This window comes from Rana temporaria, chromosome 3 (genome assembly GCF_905171775.1).
Source record: "Rana temporaria chromosome 3, aRanTem1.1, whole genome shotgun sequence".
In the NCBI taxonomy this organism is placed as follows: Eukaryota; Metazoa; Chordata; class Amphibia; order Anura; family Ranidae; genus Rana; species Rana temporaria.
The window spans coordinates 99605340-99625746 of NC_053491.1; the positions used below are offsets into that span (position 1 = coordinate 99605340).

General features: G+C 44.2%; 1 protein-coding gene across 1 annotated transcript in view; it reads right to left on the minus strand.

Moving 5' to 3' along the window:
- DAPK2 (death associated protein kinase 2) overlaps window positions 1-20007 on the minus strand; it is a 108122-nt gene extending 88115 nt beyond the window's left edge. Inside the window, exons 1-2 of the mRNA XM_040343084.1 lie at window positions 19903-20007; window positions 11161-11260 (exon numbers count right to left, since the gene is read on the minus strand). Coding sequence (XP_040199018.1) covers window positions 11161-11222 — 62 coding nt within the window. The 5' untranslated portion in view covers window positions 11223-11260; window positions 19903-20007. The remainder of the gene's footprint in view (window positions 1-11160; window positions 11261-19902) is intronic.
- Window positions 20008-20407: the final 400 nt, after the last annotated feature.

Here is a 20407-nt window from a genome sequence, read left to right on the forward strand (position 1 = left end):
TTGGACACCTTCACAGTATTGTTTTGGTGGACACAGGCAGGCTGCATTGGTGGGCACAGGCAGGTGCCCATTGGTGGGCACAGATAAAGTTGTTGGTAATATTTATAACTTAATTCTGCATAAAACATTTAAGTGTCATATTATGAGATCATTTATGAGGGTGTGTTTAGGGGTGGAATTATGGGCGGGGCAGGGTCGGGGGTTGCAAGTAACACTTGAGGCCTGGCTACTAGTTCAGGACTTGAAATTTTGAGCCCTGACCTACAGTACGTATTATCATAAAATTCTCTGTGCGCAAGGGACAAGGCTGAAACGCAATATTAGATGCTATGATCTTCTGGCCTTCAGATGGCACTGCAATAAAAATAGGCATGATTCTGTGATGGACATCACTGCATGGGCTCAGGAATACTTCCAAAAATCACTGTCTGTGAACAAAGTTTGCAGTGCCTTCCAGATATGCAAGGTAAAGCTTTATCATGGAAAGAAGTAGTCATAGGTGACCCAGAAACGCTGCCATGTTCTCTGGGCCAAAGCTCTTTTAAAAGGGTCTGTTGTAAAGTAGAAAACCATTATGTAGTCAGACGAATCAAAATTTGACATTCTTTTTGGCAGCCATGAGCACCGAATCCTCCGGACTAAAGAGGAGAGGGACCTTCAGGCTTGTTATCAGCATTCAGTTCAAAAGCCTGCATCTCTGATAGTATGAGGGCACTTGGCCTATGGAATGGGCAGCTTGCACCATAATGCCAGCATGGCAGTACGATGTACAACACATCTTTTGAAAGTCTTTCTCTTCCCACAGTTTAGGAAAAAGATCTTCCTGGAAGGCACTGGTCACGTAGCCTTCCCGGGGGCATCTGAGAGGCTTTGGTTACATCACCAGAGCCTAAGAAGAATATTTTAAAGTTACAGTTAGATGATTTCACAATAGCATGCAGAGCTACATAGATATTGGCAAAAGTGGAGAAAGATCCTCTTTAACGGTCCACCTACCACAGCAGCTAGACACTAGATAAAACAGACCCTGTAGCATTTTACAAGCACTCATTTCCTTAACCCCTTCCCGCACAACTCCATTTTAATTTAGATAGTTCTATAAGCCCGTGGGTTGGGATGGACTGCCCTATCACGTGACCATCGTGACTGGTTGGCATAGTGGTTACAGGATCGGGAACCCATCACATCAGATCCCAATTATTACTGGAGTCTTTGACAGCTTAGCCACTGTGCTGGGAACATGCTCCCAGTACAGAAACCTCACCTATCCATGGATGTATATGTGCGGCAAAAGCCCACCCTCTCAGCCGCCGTATGCGATACGTTGGTGGCAGGAGGTTAATACCAGGTTGCCATAGGACTTCTAAAGTAGGGTGACCAGACATCCCCGGTTTCCGGGGACAGTCCCCGGATTGACAACACTGTCTCCGGATTGCAGTGGCATGGAGGGGGGGCATCTGGTACTCTCGCCCCGGGTGCAACATTTTGGGGGGCACACAATTATTACTGTGCCCCCCCAAATGTGTTGTGTTGCCCAGGGACTCCTGTAGTCCAGCCTGTCCCCCATGATCCCTCTGGCGCGGCTATTGGAGAAGCTCTTGGCAGGGGATACTGAGGTGTGGCTGGGTGTCAGGAACAGTACCTGGTGCTGGGGAGAGCCCTGCTCCGAATAGATTATCATGGAGGCCATGGACAGGTGAGCAAAATCAACCGATATACACTGTTCATGTGGAGGGGGAGGGGGTGTGAGTAGTGCAGGAAACAGGTAGATCAGAGTAGTGGTCAGTATACAACTCAGGTAGGTTAGTGTAGTGGTCAGTATATGAATCAGGTAGGTCAGTGTAGGGAACAGGTAGATCAGTGTAGTGGTCAGTGTAGGGAACAGGTAGATCAGTGTAGTGGTCAGTGTAGGGAACAGGTAGATCAGTGTCGGAATCTTCTATGTTAGTGTAGTGGATAGTGTAGGAATCAGGTAGGTCAGTGTAGTGGTCAGTATAGAACTCAGGTAGGTCAGTATAGGAATCAGGTAGGTCAGTATAGAACTCAGGTAGATCAGTGTAGTGGTCAGTATAGGAATCCGGTAGGTCAGTGTAGTGGTCAGTATAGGAATCAGGTAGGTCAGTGTAGGGAACAGGTAGATCAGTGTAGTGGTCAGTATAGAACTCAGGTAGGTCAGTGTAGTGGTCAGTATAGGAATCAGGTAGGTCAGTATAGAACTCAGGTAGGTCAGTATAGGAATCAGGTAGGTCAGTGTAGTGGTCACTATAGGAATCAGGTAGGTCAGTGTAGGGAACAGGTAGATCAGTGTAGTGGTCAGTGTAGGGAACAGTTAGATCAGTGTAGTGGTCAGTGTAGGGAACAGGACATCAGTGTAGTGGTCAGTGTAGGGAACAGGTAGATCCATGTAGTGGTCAGTGTAGGGAACAGGTAGATCAGTGTAGGAATCAGGTAGGTTAGTGTAGTGGATAGTGTAGGAATCAGGTAGGTCAGTGTAGTGGTCAGTATAGAACTCAGGTAGGTCAGTATAGGAATCAGGTAGGTCAGTATAGAACTCAGGTAGATCAGTGTAGTGGTCAGTATAGGAATCCGGTAGGTCAGTGTAGTGGTCAGTATAGGAATCAGGTAGGTCAGTGTAGGGAACAGGTAGATCAGTGTAGTGGTCAGTATAGAACTCAGGTAGGTCAGTGTAGTGGTCAGTATAGGAATCAGGTAGGTCAGTATAGAACTCAGGTAGGTCAGTATAGGAATCAGGTAGGTCAGTGTAGTGGTCACTATAGGAATCAGGTAGGTCAGTGTAGTGGTCAGTGTAGGGAACAGGTAGATCAGTGAAGGAATCAGGTAGGTTAGTGTAGTGGATAGTGTAGGAATCAGGTAGGTGAGTTTAGGGATAAGATTGGTCAGTGTAGTGGTCAGGTAGGTCAGAGCAGGCCCGTTGCGACAGGACAGGCAAACCAAGCAACTACTTGGGGCCCCATGCTGGCCTGGGGCCCCTCCCTTTCAACTTGCTCGCTGTACCGGAGAAGGAAGGTGGATGTGGATGTTGGAAGAATCAAGAACCAACTTGAATTAACCCCCCCAGGAGCACCCCTGCTTGAATAAACTCAGCAGCAAACCCCCCCCCCTTCTCAACTTGAAAACAAATGTCGTTGTCCATTTTGCTTGGGGCCCCCAAATTCCTTTAAACGTCCCTGGGTCAGAGTAGGAAGCAGGTAGGTTAGTGCAGTGGTCAGGTAGGTGTAGGAATCAAGTTGGTCAGTACTACTGTACTAGTGGAAAGGACTCAGGGAGTGCTAAAAGTCTGGCAGGGGTGCAAATTTCTTGCCCTATGCCGGGCGCTGACAACCAACACTACACACCACTGACTGCATATATAATTTGAGGAAAATATGCGTGTAAAATAGTTTACCGTTTGCCAATAAAATAAAAATAAAAATATGTCCCTGGATTTCATTTTAAAAATCGGGTCATCTTATGCTAAAGCCGCATTTATTTAGATGAAAAACTGAAATATAAGAGCAGACAGAAAAGGTTATTGAGTTGGTGAGTATGGAAAGTCCCGTCGGTCGGTCGCTATTGCAAGCTCAGAAAAGGTCTCTCTCTGCTATTTCTAAATTCGAGGGTGACAGGACGAGGGTCAAATGTGGCTCCTTAGATTAGTCGCAGCGCTGATGTAAATCATCCCAGCATTTGCCACATTCTTGCACATCTTCCTCCTGTAGCCGGGGCACTGGCCTTTCTTTCCTCTTGTCCAACATGCACACTATCTGATGTAATACAGACGTCTATAAATCATGCTGACCACAGTCTCATGGCACAGGGACAATGATGACAAACACTCGCTATCTCTTTAAACCTTCTCCTAAAAGGGGATTTCTAGTATCAGCAACTTCATCAGAGCGATTTCAAACCGCAGCAGTTTTGCGTCACACCTTCATATTTTAAAAAATATATAAAAAAAAAAAACAAGTTGTAATGTCAGCTGCCTGCTTATCAGCTCAGATTTTGGCATTTATTGGTGTTCTCACTTAAGAGCTCATTCGCATAAGCCATTAAGCCCGTGTGTGGTCTGGTGTGCTTTGAATGCTCCATATGAATCATACACAAAGACTGAGCGGAGGATCCAAAAGACAGGAAAGACGGCCTTGACATCAACAACACAGGAACTCATTGAAACATCGTGTTCTGAGCTTGTTGGATAACCACAGCTGCAAAGCATAAGGATCAGCAACTAATGTGATTCTTAGTAATATCTATATTCCTCAGTGTGCTTCTAGAAATAAAAAAATAAAAAAACGACTGCCACAAAGCAGAAATGGAAACAGAAGTGTAGCTTTCACCTGCCTAACACAAAACCTAATCTAGTTAGTGTGATGACATCATTGTGACTTTATTTACAATGACATTTCTCCATGAAAATGTCATCCATGTTTACCTAGAGCCAGGCCCGTCGCTACTGCACAGGCAAAGCAACAATTGCTTGGGGCCCTGAGCTGGCCTGGGGCCCCCAACTTCCCCTTTCCAGTCTGTAGCGTGGCTGAGCTCCTGTCAGTCCGGCCGAGTACCGCACAGTACAGGAGGTTCAGTGTCCTGTTCCCGACCGGACTGACAGGAAGTGCACACTGAGGCCTGGTACACACGATAGGATTGATCCGCGGATACGGTCCGCCGGACCGTATCCGCGGATAAATCCTCTGAGGATTTGATCCGATGGAGTGTACACACCATCGGATCAAAATCCGCGCCAAATTCCCATCGCGGTGACGTGTCGCGCCGTCGCCGCGATGATGACGCGGCGACGTGCGCGACGCTGTCATATAAGGATATCCACGCATGCGTCGAATCATTACGACGCATGCGAGGGATGGGTTGGACGGATCGATCCGGTGAGTCTGTACAGACCACCGGATCGAAACGCTGGAGCCGATTCCAGCAGATAGATTTGTTAGCATGTCTACAAATTTTTATCTGCTGGAAATCAGAAATATCCGCGGATAAATATCCGCTGGAACGTACACACCAGGGGATCTATCCGCTGAAACCGATCCGCTGAGATTTTTCAGCGGATGGATCCTCTCGTGTGTATGGGGCCTGAGTGCTCACTTCCTTTCAGTCCGGCCGGGAACAGGAAACGGAATCTCCTGTAGCGCAGGGAACCGGCCGGTGTTCTGCCAAATAAGTTCTGCCCGAGGGATAAGGACCCCCCTTGTACTGCGCATGCGCGACGCTGAGTCTCCAAAAATACGGCAGGACACCTGACTGACGGGAGGATAAGGAGCTTGGCCACGCTACAGGTAAGAAGGGAAGGTGAGAATAGAACAAAACATGGGGGGGGGGAGTAAAAGTGATCACAAAATGGTAAAATATGAACAAAAGCAATGTGGGAAGCATAAAGATGCTGACATCTTTATGCTTCCCACATGGCTTTTATTCATATTTTACCATTTTGTGATCACTTTTATTGGCTATATTTACACTGATTTGTAAGATATTTTTATAAATAAAATTCATTGGTTGATTTACACCATATGGAGCCCTCTTTTATATTTCATGCTATGCTGGGCCACTAGTGATTCATCTTGCCCCACCATCACCCCTTTCATCCACCCGGCTGTTGGTTTTCTGCTTGCTGTGGTTCTTTGTTGTGCGTGCGGGGGGGGGGGGGGGGGCCTCCATGTCCATTTTGCTTGGGGCCCCCTAATTCCTTCAAACGGCCCTGACTAGAGCAGCATTTCTAAACGTTTTTTACACCAGAGGAACCTTTGAAATAATTTTCAAGTCTTGGGGAACCCCTACTCCTTACATTGGTGATCAGTGCGAAGAATGATCCCTACATTGGTGGTCATTGGGAAGAATATCCCTTAATATTGGTGGTCAGTGGGAAAAATGTCCCTTTATATTGTTGGTCAGTGGGAAGAATGTTCCTTACATTGGTGGTCAGTGGGAAGAATGATCCTTACATTGCTGGTCAGCGGGAAGAATGTTCCTTACATTGCTGGTCAGCGGGAAGAATATTCCTTACATTGGTGGTCAGTGGGAAGAATGATCCCTACCCTGGTGGTCGGTGGGAAGAATATCCCTTTACATTGGTAGTCAGTGGGATGAATGTCCCTTTATATTGGCGGACTGTGGGAAGAATGCTCCTTACATTGGTGTTCAGTGAGAAGAATAAAGAACGATCTGTACATTGGTGGTCAGTGGGAAGAATGTCCCCTTATATTGGTGGTCAGTGGAAAGAATACCCTTACTTGGTGCTTGGTGAAAAGAATACTACTTACCTTGGGGATCAGTGGGAAGACTACTCCTTACATTAATGGTGCGTGGGAAGCATGTCCCCTTACATTGTTGATCAGTGGGAAGAAAGCTCCTTACATTGGTGATCAGTGGGAAGAAAGCTCCTTACATTGGTGGTCAGTGGGAAGAAAGCTCCTTACATTGGTGGTCAGTGGGAAGAAAGCTACTTACATTGGTGGTCAGTGGGAAGAATACTCTTACTTGGTGCTTGGTGAAAAGAATACTGTCACGGACTTTGGGCTGCAGGAAAACCATTGCCTGGAGAATTTTGTGTTTTAATGTGTTCTTAGGTTTTACAGACAGAGCTGGACACACTAATTGCTTTTGGCTTCTTATGCATAGGTTAGTCCTATGGGGAAACCAGACTGTCTAAGATGGACATTGTTATGATAATAGGATTAGCTCTACTGTCTATGGTGATCTTTGTCTGAGATAATGGGAACTTATCTGATGGTTTGCTGTATAAATTCAGTGTGTTTCTAAAAATAAAGCAGTTTTATTTTCTGGTGTACTCTAAGACTGGTGTTGTCTGGTTCTCGGGGTGCTATAGTCAGGTCTCGTGTTCCAGGACTTGGGAAGCAGCTTTTTGGTGGAAATCCCCATAGGGGTGTCCGGAATCCATCACCTTTGGTGGCAGCAGTGGGATGTAATGGCACACTGTAGAGGCAGACAGATGAGAGCCAGTGAGGAACCTTATAATATGTGCTGAAGCCCAGCATGGCCATTCAGCAAAGGCAAAACGTTTTTAGTTTCACCAGACCATTACTTGGATACAGGGAACGCAGCTCCAGCCCGTGAGGATCAAGGCTCGAGTCCATACGGCATCTATGGTCTGCATCCACCAGCTCCAAAAGTTCTTAGTCTTTTGCAGCATCAACACTGTGCGATTCGCCATGAGAGTTTCCACCGTTATGCTACTTGGCAGTGGCAATTGGATGGGCGCATGTCTATAGAGACTGCCGAGCGCGATGCCGTCATAGACGCTCAAGGGCACGGACTTCTTCAGGTCTTCTGTCCCCAGGGAGTGAGTACTCCTTTTCCTACCTGAGACCAAAGTCCGTGACAAATACCTCTTACTTTAGCGGTCAGTGGGAAGGCTACTCCTTACATTGATTGTGAGTGGGTAGCATGCCCCTTTAAATTGTTGACCATTTGGGAAAATACCCCTACATTGGTAGCCAGTCGGAAGAATGTTCCTTATATTGGTAGTTAGTGGGAAGAATGCCCCCCTACATTGGTGGTCAGTGGGAAGAATACCCATTGCATTCATTGTCAGTGGGTAGAATGCTCCTTACATTGGCGGTTGGTCATTGGTCAGAATACCCCCCCCCCCCCTTACACCCTTACAGATAGCTAAAAAGGTCATTGATGTCATGCCGCTGACTGGAACTGTAGGCACCATTAACTGGAAAGTCACAGCTCAAAGAACCCCTAGTAACCTCTGGAGGTGCCTTCGGTTTCCACAGAACCCTGATTACAATGGCTGACCCAGAGACTTAAAAGGATTCTAAAGCTTTGTGTTTTTTCACCTTGATGCATCCTATGCATTAAGGTGAAAAAACACCTTGCAATCTTGGGCCGCCCAGCCAACCCCCCCCCCCCCCCGTTTTACTTACCTAAGCCACGAAACTCTGTGGGCTTGTTCCCACAATGGTTTCCCCCAGCTTGAGGCGGCTCATCATTGGAGATTGATAGCTGCGCAGCCATTGGCTCCTGCGGCTGTCAATCAAATCAATGATGCGGCACACCAGGGGCAGGGGCCAAGTGATACAGTCGGCGGGTATAGCACCCGCTAACCCCCTTGGGAGAGCTCTTCCCAAGAAGGTGGCTAGCTCTTGCTGGGTAGGAGCCGAGACAGCCGCCGAGGGACCACAGAAGACCAGGATCGGGGCCACTCTGTGCAAAATGAACTGCACAGTGGAGGTAAGTATAACGGGCCAGATTCTCAAAAGAGATACGCCGGCGTTTTGCCTGATACGCCGTCGTATCTCTGAGTCCGCCCGTCGTATTTAATTCATACAATCAGTTACGCATATATAACCATTAGATCCGACAGGTGTAAGGCTCTTACGCTGTCGGATATTAAATGCAATTTTTTTTTCGCCGCTGTCGTTTTCCCGATCGAGTATGCAAATTAGCAAAATACGCGAATTCCGGAACGTACGCCCGACCGACGCAGTGAAGTTACGACGTTTACGTAAGATTTGCGACGCGTAAAGTTGCCCCTGGGTATATGAGGCGCAGTCAATGTTAAGTATGGCTGTCGTTCCCGCGTCGAAATTTGAAAATTTACGTTGTTTGCGTAAGTCGTCCGTGAATGGCGCTGGACGCCATTTACGTTAACGTCGAAACCAATGACGTCCTTGCAAAACCATTTAACGCAATGCACGTCGGGAAATTTTAGGGACGGCGCATAATTTAAATGATCCACGCCCCCTACCCGGATCATTTGAATTAGGCGGGCTTGCGCCGGAGGATTTACGCTACGCCGCCGCAACTTTACAGGCAAGTGCTTTGTGAATCAAGCACTTGTCCGTAAAACTTGCGGCGGCGTAACGTAAATGAGATACGTTACGCCGCCGCAAAGATGGGGCGATCTACAAGAATCTGGCCCTATATGTTTGTTGTTTAAAACAAAAATATGTACCTTTACAACCCATTTAAGTAGTGGCCATTGCTGATCTGCTTTTAAAAATACTAGTCCCCTTGCTATGCCTGCATGTCATGAGTTCTGATCTTCACACAGAAATTTGGGTTTTCATATGGAAATGTAAACCTGGCATATAGTTCTCTCAGTACATACCTGTACTGCCACTATTATCTCTAGGGCTCTACCTGACTATATCAAACAATCAGCTCTATGGAATAATTGCCTAGTAATGTGCAAACATGTCACTCTATGAATCTAGGCGACTGTGGCATGTGACAATCTGCATGTGGTGGCAGGCGACGGTGGCAAGTGACATGCTGCATCTGGTGTCAAGTGACATGCTCAGGGCTCCCACTGATTCTGCATGGTGAGTTGAACAATTTCATTTTATATAACAATGTTATAATAGAAATAATGTGCTTCAATCAGCCTGACACCATAACAACCATGGTGAAATGAAATCTGACAGGTTATAATCCTCCCTTACTTTATCCCAAAAAAATAAAAAATAACCCTTTAATATACAACCCCCCTCCCGCCGCATTCCGCCACGTTCCTGGACCTCCCATCCGACCGGGAGACCCGGGCTACTAGCCGGCGCATCCGCTGCCTAGACTTAGACCAAAACAAAGTCGGATTCAGCTTTAATCGTGTCTCCAATGTAAAATCCCGAAAGTGACATCACAACATCACTTCCGGTTCACTCGGCTGCCAGTGGCACCGATATTAAACAGAATGACAGTATTCAGAATCGCTGATTTTGGTGTTTTGAATACTTTTAGACCCACAATCCCTCCATAAAGAGGACCTGTCGCCACCTATTAGTGTCACAAAGGATAAAAGTGATCAGACTTTTTTTTTTTTTTAAAGCGACAATGTACAAAAAAAATAAATAAGAAAAAAGTTTTTTATTTTTTTAAAGTGCCCAGTCCCCGCGTGCTCCCACAGCAAAGAAAACGCAGACGTAAGTCGCGCCCACAAATGTAAATGGTGTTCAAATCACACATGTGAGGTATCCCTGTAATCATCAGAGTGGGAGCAAAAACTCTAGGGCCCGGATTCAGATACGAGTTACGACGGCGTATCTCCAGATACGCCGTCGTAACTCTGAGTGTGCGGGGTCGTATCTATGCGCCTGATTCTTAGAATCAGTTACGCATAGATTTCCCTAAGATCCGACCGGCGTAAGTCTCTTACGCCGTCGTATCTTAGCTGCATATTTACGCTGGACGCTAGGTGGCGCTTCCGTATATTTATGTAAATTAGGTAGATACGCCGATTCAGAAACGTACGTCCGCCCAGGGCATTTTTTTACGTCGTTTACGTAAGGCTTTTTCCAGCGTAAAGTTACCCCTGCTCTTTGAGGCGTAGCCAATGTTAAGTATGGACGTCGGGCCAGTATCGAATTTTGCATTGTTTACGCAAGTCGTTCGCGAATAGGGCTTTGCGTAAGTTACGTTCACGTCGAAACCAATGAGGCTTTGCGGCGTAATTTGGAGCATGCGCACTGGGTTACGTCCACGGACGGCGCATGCGCCATTCATAAAAAGCGTCATTTACGTGGGGTCACGAGTAATTAACATAAAACACGCCCACACGCCCAATTAGGCGGGCTTACGCCTGCCCAGTTACACTACGCCGCCGTAACTTACAGCGCAAGTTCTTTCTGAATACAGGACCTGCCGCTGTAAGTTACGGCGGCGTAGTGTATCTGAGATACGATACGCCCGCCGAAAGATACGCAAATGTATCTAAATCTGGGCCTAGGAAAATACATCCTCTGTAACTCTAACCTGGTAACCGTTAAAAATGTTTAAAGCGTCGCCTATGGAGATTTTTAGGTACCATAGTTTGCCGCAATTTCAAAGCATGATAGGTATCTATTTACTTGGCATAACATCATCTTTTACATTATACAAAAAAAATTGGGCTAACTTTACTGTTTCGATTTTTTTTAATTCATGAAAGTGTCTTTTTTCTCAAAAAAATTGAGTTTGAAAGACCTCAGCGCAAATAACGTGTGACATAAAATATTGCAAAGATCGCCATTTTATTCTCTATGGTCTCTGCTAAAATACAGATTTGAACTTGTAAGCAACAAATGTCAGAAATAGGCTCAGGCATGAAAGGGTTAACTACAGAAGCACTATGTGAAGCAGTCAGATGAGTCAGGTTATTTTTTTAGCCTCTATAATCATAGTAAATAAGCTTCAGGTTACCTTCCAAGTTCATTTGATATGACGTACAGGTCTTCCACCTTCTGCTGTTTGAATACAGCCATGCTGGCTCTTCACATCACAGGGACATCATTGGAGAGATCTGCAGAGATCAGAGAAGAGTGTATAGGAATCGGCTGGTAACACTCCACATATGACAAGCAGATTCCTGGGCAGAGGAGTTGGTACCCTGGGACCTTCTGACTGGCATACAGCGAACCGTACAAATGATCTCAGTACATAAACTGCCCTCTCCTTCATATTACCAGCACAGACTTGAATCACGCCGTGTCGCTCATCACTGAGCACATTTCTCACATGTTTTCTTCTCATCAGTCAAGTTATATCATGTCGCTACGCGTGCACCTAACTCCACATAAGCCCTATGAATGAAAGTGTGCACGTGGAATAATCAAGGGTAATGCACGACCATCGCTCATGTTATCACAGCTCCACTACCCCTTTTTTCTTTTTCTACCATTTAGAGTTGATGTAATATAAACTAATATTTAAATAATACTGTTCTGTTATTCTTATTTTTTTTATTTTTTATTATGGTCAATGTATAAATCAACCCCTTTATGTGTGAACCCAATTGGACAGCAAAATGTATGTAGAATCAATAGTTTACGTCTTTATATTAGGGCTGTTACTGATCAAAATTTTTCTGTTCGATTAATCTTTTTTTTTTTTTTTAACCGATTAATCGACTAATTTTGATTAATTATAACGCACATACATATCCAACTACTTTTAGCTGATCTCCTTGCAGGCTGATTCCCAATGCAGCTACCAACCACTGGAAAAATGGATAGCAGGATACAAAAAACACACAAAGGCAGTGCTCTATGGCAATAGCATTAAAACTTTTATAGTCTAGGTAACCAAATAAATATTGCAGATAAAATCGATATAGCTACATAAACTGTAAAAATGGTGCGAGTGATACCAAACAGTACCAAAAGCAGTTATAAAAACATGTAGCTAAGTATGATACTGGTATAAAATGTGTACAACGATACCACTGCTGAAGCCAGATGAGGAGAGGTTAACATCAGTCCGTCAGCATGTAGATGTCCCATGAAGGGAACTATCACAACTCCCAGTGGATGGTTGTAGAATCCCAGGTTTATAGAGGGAAGTGATAGAGGGAAGTGTAACAGCCCTTGCGTGTGGCAGATAGTGAGGTCCCGTCGACATGCAGATATGAAGGCACAGCAAAGGAGCCCTTCAGATGGACACAGCAAGACCCACCGGCTGGATCTCCGACGGAACTCCCAATCAAAAGAATTTTAATCGATCAAAAAGATTTTGATCGATCAAAAAAATTAAAGATTAATCGATTAATTAAAAGTTAATTTGCACAGCCCTAATATATATATTTAAAGGGTTACTAAAGGAAAACATTTTTTTTGCTGAAATGACTGTTTATTGGGTATAGAGACATAAAAGTTAACTGATTCCTTTTAAAAATGATTAAAAATTTAATTTAATCTATCATATAATGTGCCTCTAGTTTCACGTTCGTTTTAAAGGTACATACATGAAGTTCCGGGTGAGAGGTGAGTCGGGAAGACTCACAGAACAAAAACAACAAATCCAGGGCAGTGTTTTGTTTTTAAAATGAATCTGATTGGTTCTGAGGAGTTTTAGACACACAGTAATGACAGCTTAGACCACCGTGAAAATCTCCCAGTACGATGGTTATAAGGAAACAGGCAACCAGGAAGTGTGGAGATCACAGCAGAATTACAGCTACTTCAAAGCAAAAACGAACAATAAGGACATGAAACCAGTACTGCAGTAAGGTAAAGGAAGCTATTTAGCTAAAAAAATAATTCCTTTAGTGACCCTTTAAGTTCCCCTTTGTTTTCCTGATTACAATAAAACTAATAAATTGCTATTATATCCAAAATAGAGATCACTTATTCGCTCCGTGGTGAAAAATAAAAGGTATGGTCACAAATATATCCTGGGATTATATGCAGGGTTTTACTTTCCACAGTCCTATACTTGCCCCTTGTACCCACATTCCTAAATACCTATGGGTATAGAAATGGTGGGGCCCCGTCCAGACTACCTGACAGTGCCTCTCCAAGAAAATATTAAAGCTATAATTCTCTAAAAATACAATAGAAGTACAGTAAAACCTTGGTTTGTGAGCATAATTCGTTTCAGAAACATGCTTGTAATCCAAAGCACTTGTATATCAAAGCATTTTTTTAGAGGGTATAAAAGGATTAGACAGGTATCTGTTCCCCCCCCCCCCCCCCCCCCGAAAGGTGCCAAATGTGACCAGGGCCGGTGCTAACACTAGGCAAACTAGGCAGCATGTACTGTCAAATGGGCAGGGCAAAGGGGGCCGAGCCAATGGGGCCGGCATAATGAGATTTTGCCTAGGGTGTCAAAACTCCTTGCACCAGCCCTGAATGTGACACCGGGGGGCATTCCGAAAAGCGGAAGTTCCATTTTTGGGTGGAACTCCACTTTAAAGGAGTTGTAGAGGCAGAAGGTTTTTTTATCTTAATGCATTCTATGCATTAAGATAAAAAAACTTTTGTATGTAGCAGCCCCCCAGCACCCCCTAATTACTTACCTGAGCCCCATCTCTCTCCAGCGATGTCCACGAATGTCAAAGCCGTCCAGGACACTCCCGATTGACAGACACAGCAGCCGTGCCATTGGCTCCAGCGGCTGTCAATCAAAGTCACTCAGGGGAGAGAGGGGACGGGGCTCCATGTCTAAATGGACACACAGAGCTTTAACTCAGCTCCAGTGTCCCCATAGGAAGCTGCTGGCTGTGGGGGCACTCGATAGGAGGGAGGGGCCAGGAGCAGCAAAGAGGGAGCAGAGAAGAGGAGGATCTGGGCTGCTCTGTGCAACTGCACAGAGGAGGTAAGTATAACATGTTTTTTTTTTTTTTTTAAACGAGACTTTACAATCACTTTAATAAAAAAAATGAAGATGAGATGAAAAAAATATACAGGCTGGGCAGTTCAGATCAGACAGACAGAGGGAGAGAAATAAAGTTACAGAAATAACAAACTAAGGAGCACAGCTAACGTATCATGTACACAGGACATTTGAAAACCTCTTCTGAACACTGGAACGTGACAGCAAGTAAGCAACGTTTAAAGACTTCCAATTTACCACTTTTACATGCTGTGTTTAGCGGCGTTCATTAGCAATTTAATTTAGAAGCATTTTTCCTTGATAACAGATTGTACAGATCAGTATACCCTCCTAAATGGCTACAATGCAGGAAATATTTCTCTCTCTCGTCATACATCACTAATCCCCCTCCCTGCGTGGGCCCCCTTGTGTGCTCGGGTCCCCTACAAGAGGACTGGTGGTCCCCCCCCTATCAGCGGCTCTGTGGGTATGTAACAGTTCAATCCCAACCCAATGGACTCTATTGACCACGATAAATTAGAGGGCGCTGCTCCTAAACCCCAACAGCTTGTTTACATTAGATGTAGTCAGGGGCATTTTTAAATGCAGCATAAACTTAGTTCAAACACATATGTATGAAAATGTATTTCAATGAGCTTAGTTTACACCACTGCAGTATTTTTATGGTGCTGCATTTTTCCCCCACTAGAATGCACTGTTAGACCTTGTACACACGGTCGGACCAAACCGATGAGAATGGTCCGACGGACCGTTTTCATCGGTTCACCGCTGAAGTGGCCTGATGGTCTGATGTGCGTACACACCATCGTTCCAAAAACCGATCGGGTCAGAACGCGGTGACGTCAAACACACGACGTGCTGAATAAAACAAAGTTCAATGCTTCCAAGCATGCGTCGACTTGATTCTGAGCATGCGCGGGTTTTGAACCGATGCTTTCTGTACTAACCATCGGTTTGGACCGATCGGGCAGCGGTCCATCGGTTCGGTTTTGAAGCATGTTTTAAAATTTTGGACCGAAGGAAAACAGACCGATGGGCTATACACACGGTCGGTTTGGACCGATAAAACGTAACCTCGGTCCATTCTCATCGGTTTTGTCCGACCGTGTGTACGGGGTCTAAGTGTGCATGCACGCAAATGTTAATTTACGCGTGTGAATGCAACTTGAGTTCGCACATGGGACTTTCTCCTCTTTGACCCCCCAGGTTGGAACTCCTTTAACCAGTTAACCACCGCCCTATAGACGAAATATGTCTACAAGGTGGTTGCTTAACTCTGGGAGGACGTCCATGGACGTCCTCCAAGAATCGCGCTCCCGCGCGCCCTCTGGGGCGCGCACACGGGAATGTCCGTGACCACCGGGTCCTCAGGACCCGGCGAATCACGGATCATGGTAAATCGCCGCTGATAGCGGCGGTTTACCACGTGATCGCTCCGTCCAATGACGGAGCGGTCACTTGTAAACAAACCGGCGTCATGTGATGACGCTGGTTCCTCCCTCCCCTCTCTGTACCGAACGGTACAGTGTGAGAGGAGAGGGGAGGGAGCGGATGCAGCAGCAGCAGCTGCTGTGGGCTGGATCTGTGACAAATGCAGTCACAGATCCAGCCATCCATCCCAACTCTGCAATACCCCACAATACTCTGCAATACCCCAAAATACTCTGCAATACCCCACAATACTCTGCAATACCCCACAATACTCTGCAATACCCCACAATACCCTGCAACGTCGCCTATGGGGATTTTTAAGTAGCGAAGTTTGGCGCCATTCCACGAGCGTGCGCAATTTTGAAGGGTGACATGTTGGGTATCTATTTACTCGGCGTAACTTCATCTTTCACATTTATGCAAAAGAATGAAGAAAAAATACTAAATTTGCTAAATTTTATAACAGAAACAAAGAAAATTTCATTTTTTTTTACAGAATTTTCAGTCTTTTTTCTCTTATAGCGCAAAAAAAAAAAAAACAACGGTAATTAAATACCACCAAAAGAAAGCTCTATTTGTGTGAAAAAAAGGACGAAAATTTCATTTGGGTACAATGTTGTATGACTGAGTAATTGTCATTCAAATTGTGAGAGCACCGAAAGCTGAAAATTGGTCTGGTTATTAAGTGGGTTTACGTGCCCAGTGGTCAAGTGGTTAATAACCACAAAGGGGTAGAGTCACTTATCCAAACAATGTATAAAGTGCATCAATATCATGGTTCAAAATTGTCTTGGAAAAAAGTAGTTTGTGTTTGACCGTACAATCTCTATACAATCTATACAGATTTCCTCTCATACTCCAGCTCCGCTATACAGTGGATTGCAAGAGGCTCATACCAGGTTAAATTCACATACTAAGCTAACAAAATAATCATTCTTTTTATTATATGTATGAGTCAGCATTTCAATCTGAAACTGGCAATTGACAAGCCAGAAGTATTTCCCTTTGGCTTGTATGGTGGTGTTGTACGTGTGCCGTAGTGAAAGTCCATCCCTGATATATCTACAGATAAAGGGACCATTAAGTTGACGCCCAGTGTTGCAGTTCACTGACTAATACAAATATCCATGTTTGTAAAAGGATTTCTGTCTAACCCTAGAATGCATACCAGGAACGTCACTACTTTTACCTGGCTAGTGAAAATGAATAAAACATAATTTTGTGGTGAAGTGTGGAAAGTTTTAAGATTTCACTGCTTGTGTGTCCCCGCTGAGAAGATGCCCCTCACTTCCTTTGTGGTCACTGGGACAGAAAGTGAAGAAAATCTTCCCTTCCCAGGAAAACCTATGTTGATAAGAATGTAAGATTTCTGACCCTTGCCCTCTTTATTCAAAGCTAAAAAAAGTTTTGGCTGGATTTCCAGTTTGAGCAATACAGATAATAAACCAGTCACACCATACACAGTGTCACCAGCACAACAGCAAAACAACTGAAATTAGATTTGACATAATGGTTTCCCCACACATTGTTCAATGTCCTTATATTGGTGGTCAGTGGGAAGATTGGTCCTTAGATTGGTGGTCAAAGGGAAGAATGATCCTTATATTGGTGGTCAGTGAGAAGATTGGTCCTTAGATTGGTGGTCAGTGAGAAGAATGATCCTTATATTGGTGGTCAGTGGGAAGATTGGTCCTTAGATTGGTGGTCAGTGAGAAGAATGATCCTTATATTGGTGGTCAGTGGGAAGAATGGTCCTTAGATTGGTGGTCAGAGGGAAGAATGGTCCTTATATTGGTGGTCAGTGAGAAGAATGATCCTTATATTGATGGTCAGTGAGAAGAATGATCCTTATATTGGTGGTCAGAGGGAAGAATGGGCCTTAGATTGGTGGTCAGTGAGAAGAATGATCCTTATATTGGTGGTCAGTGGGAAGAATGGTCCTTAGATTGGTGGTCAGAGGGAAGAATGGTCCTCATATTGGTGGTCAGTGAGAAGAATGATCCTTATATTGATGGTCAGTGAGAAGAATGATCCTTATATTGGTGGTCAGTGGGAAGAATAGTCCTTATATTGGTGGTCAGTGGGAAGAATAGTCCTTAGATTGGTGGTCAGTGGGAAGAATGATCCTTATATTGGTGGTCAGAGGGAAGAATGATCCTTACATTGGTGGTCAGTGATAAGAATGATCCTTACATTGGTGGTCAGTAAGAAGAATGGTCCTTATATTGGTGGTCAGTGGGAAGAATAGTCCTTAGATTGGTGGTCAGTGGGAAGAATAGTCCTTAGATTGGTGGTCAGTGGGAAGAATAGTCCTTATATTGGTGGTCAGTGAGAAGAATGATCCTTATATTGGTGGTCAGTGAGCAGAATGATCCTTATATTGGTGGTCAGTGAGAAAAATGATCCTTATATTGGTGGTCAGTGAGAAGAATGGTCCTTAGATTGGTGGTCAGAGGGAAGAATGGTCCTTATATTGGTGGTCAGTGGGAAGAATGGTCCTTAGATTGGTGGTCAGTGAGAAGAATGATCCTTACATTGGTGGTCAGTGAGAAGAATGGTCCTTATATTGGTGGTCAGTGGGAAGAATAGTCCTTAGATTGGTGGTCAGTGGGAAGAATAGTCCTTAGATTGGTGGTCAGTGGGAAGAATAGTCCTTAGATTGGTGGTCAGTGGGAAGAATAGTCCTTAGATTGGTGGTCAGTGGGAAGAATAGTCCTTAGATTGGTGGTCAGTGAGAAGAATGATCCTTATATTGGTGGTCAGTGAGAAGAATTATCCTTATATTGGTGGTCAGTGAGAAGAATGATCCTTATATTGGTGGTCAGTGAGAAGAATGGTACTTATATTGGTGGTCAGTGAGAAGAATGGTCCTTAGATTGGTGGTCAGAGGGAAGAATGGTCCTTATATTGGTGGTCAGTGAGAAGAATGATCCTTATATTGGTGGTCAGTGGGAAGAATGGTCCTTAGATTGGTGGTCAGAGGGAAGAACGGTCCTTATATTGGTGGTCAGTGGGAAGAATAGTCCTTAGATTGGTGGTCAGTGGGAAGAATGGTCCTTAGATTGGTGGTCAGTGAGAAGAATGGTCCTTAGAATGGTGGTCAGTGGGAAGAATTGTCCTTAGATTGGTGGTCAGTGAGAAGAATGGTCCTTAGATTGGGGGTCAATGGGAGCAATGAACCTTACATTGGGGGTAAGTTGGAAAAATGATTTGTTATATTGGTGGTCACTATTATGTCCCCTTAGCTGAATGCCGAAGGGACCCCTATTACCCTCTGGAGGAACCCTGGTTGACAAAGGCTTTTGACTATGAGATGTCCAGCACACAATCTCTAGGCTTTCTTTGAACATTAAACAGGGTTAAACTCTCTTCTGGATTACAGAAAAAATGTACTCCATACCTTGCTACCTTCTCAAGATGGTATATAGAGGAGCATTTTATAGCACATAGTATAAAGGACAAGGATCACTCCCCTCTACCACAACCCCAGGTATCCACATCTTGGAGAACAAACCCAAAAGGAAAACATCAGTTAAACCCACTGACACTTATCACTACTATTCCATTATACTAGTTAAGGAAATTAGATTTTTTTTGCATAATATATTTCTTTTTGTAGGTAGATCATACATTTATTACCAGAGATCTATACATAAAACAACTGTTCATGTTCCTTTACAAACTCTCTCTAATAATGGGATCATAATCATCACGGCTCATGGGACGCGCACCGTCCTCCACCCCGGTTATGATTAAAGGTGCAAAGGATTGCAGAATTTACCACGGTGCAGTTTGGTGTGGCCAGAGGATCATTTGGGTGGGGAAAGTCACATTTCATTAAACAGAACAAAGTCACACAACATAAGAGAAGCAACAAATACAAAGAATTCTTCAAACCAAACTCTGCAATGCTGAAGTTCCCCATTTGTCATCTGTAGTAAATCATGATTGTGGATCAATAAGTGAGATCTCAGCATGCAGAAAATAATGATATGCAATAGAAGTGAAAGGTGCTCAATAATAATAATAATAATAATAATAATAATAATAATAATAAATAATAATAATAATAATATATATAAAAAAAAAATTAAGAAAGAAAAAAAGGAAAAAAAAAAAATATATATATATATATATATATATTTCAGTAGGATAAAGTTCATAGTACATAGAAGTAATATACCCCAGTATACAGATGACTAGATGACTATGTCCTTCGTCGTTGGTTGTAGATCACCCAGCTCAGTCTATGAAGGTTATTTATCACCCACCTCCCATCACCCACATTATAAATGGTCAATCACCCAGCTAAATGATCTGAGTCTGTGCCAGATCCAGACACAAGGATCTCACTGGGGATTGGCCTGGATCTGGACAGACTGATCACTATAGCAGACTTACCTGGGAGAGCCGTCAGGATGGTCCGGAGAGTTTAGAGAACTTGCAGAGACTTAGTGCTCCCTCCTCCCCCACAAGGGAAACCCTTCTTCTGATTGCTCTCCTAGTGCATTCAGCCCAGGGAGCTGAAAGATGCAGCCCAGGCGACACCTAGCGGACATTTAGGGAAATGCAGATCTGGGTGAGCACAGGAATTCCTCCCTGCTATGAAAAACACATCATTCCATATTCATATATGTGACCAATGTTTATCCAGACTAAAGAGGAAAAGGAAAAGCAAGGCAGTGTGACCAATGGTTGCAGTGCCAGCCCAGGGAGTACAGTTCTGACACTAGATTTGGTTACTCTCTATTCCAACTGACTCAGGAATAATAATGGGACTTTTCACAGATGAACTTTGATTTCTACACCTAGTAAAACTTTGGGACAAGTAATTGTGAGTATACATATGTAATGGTGAATTTACTGTGACCTCTGGCATTCAAATTCAGTGGCGGCTGCTGAAAAA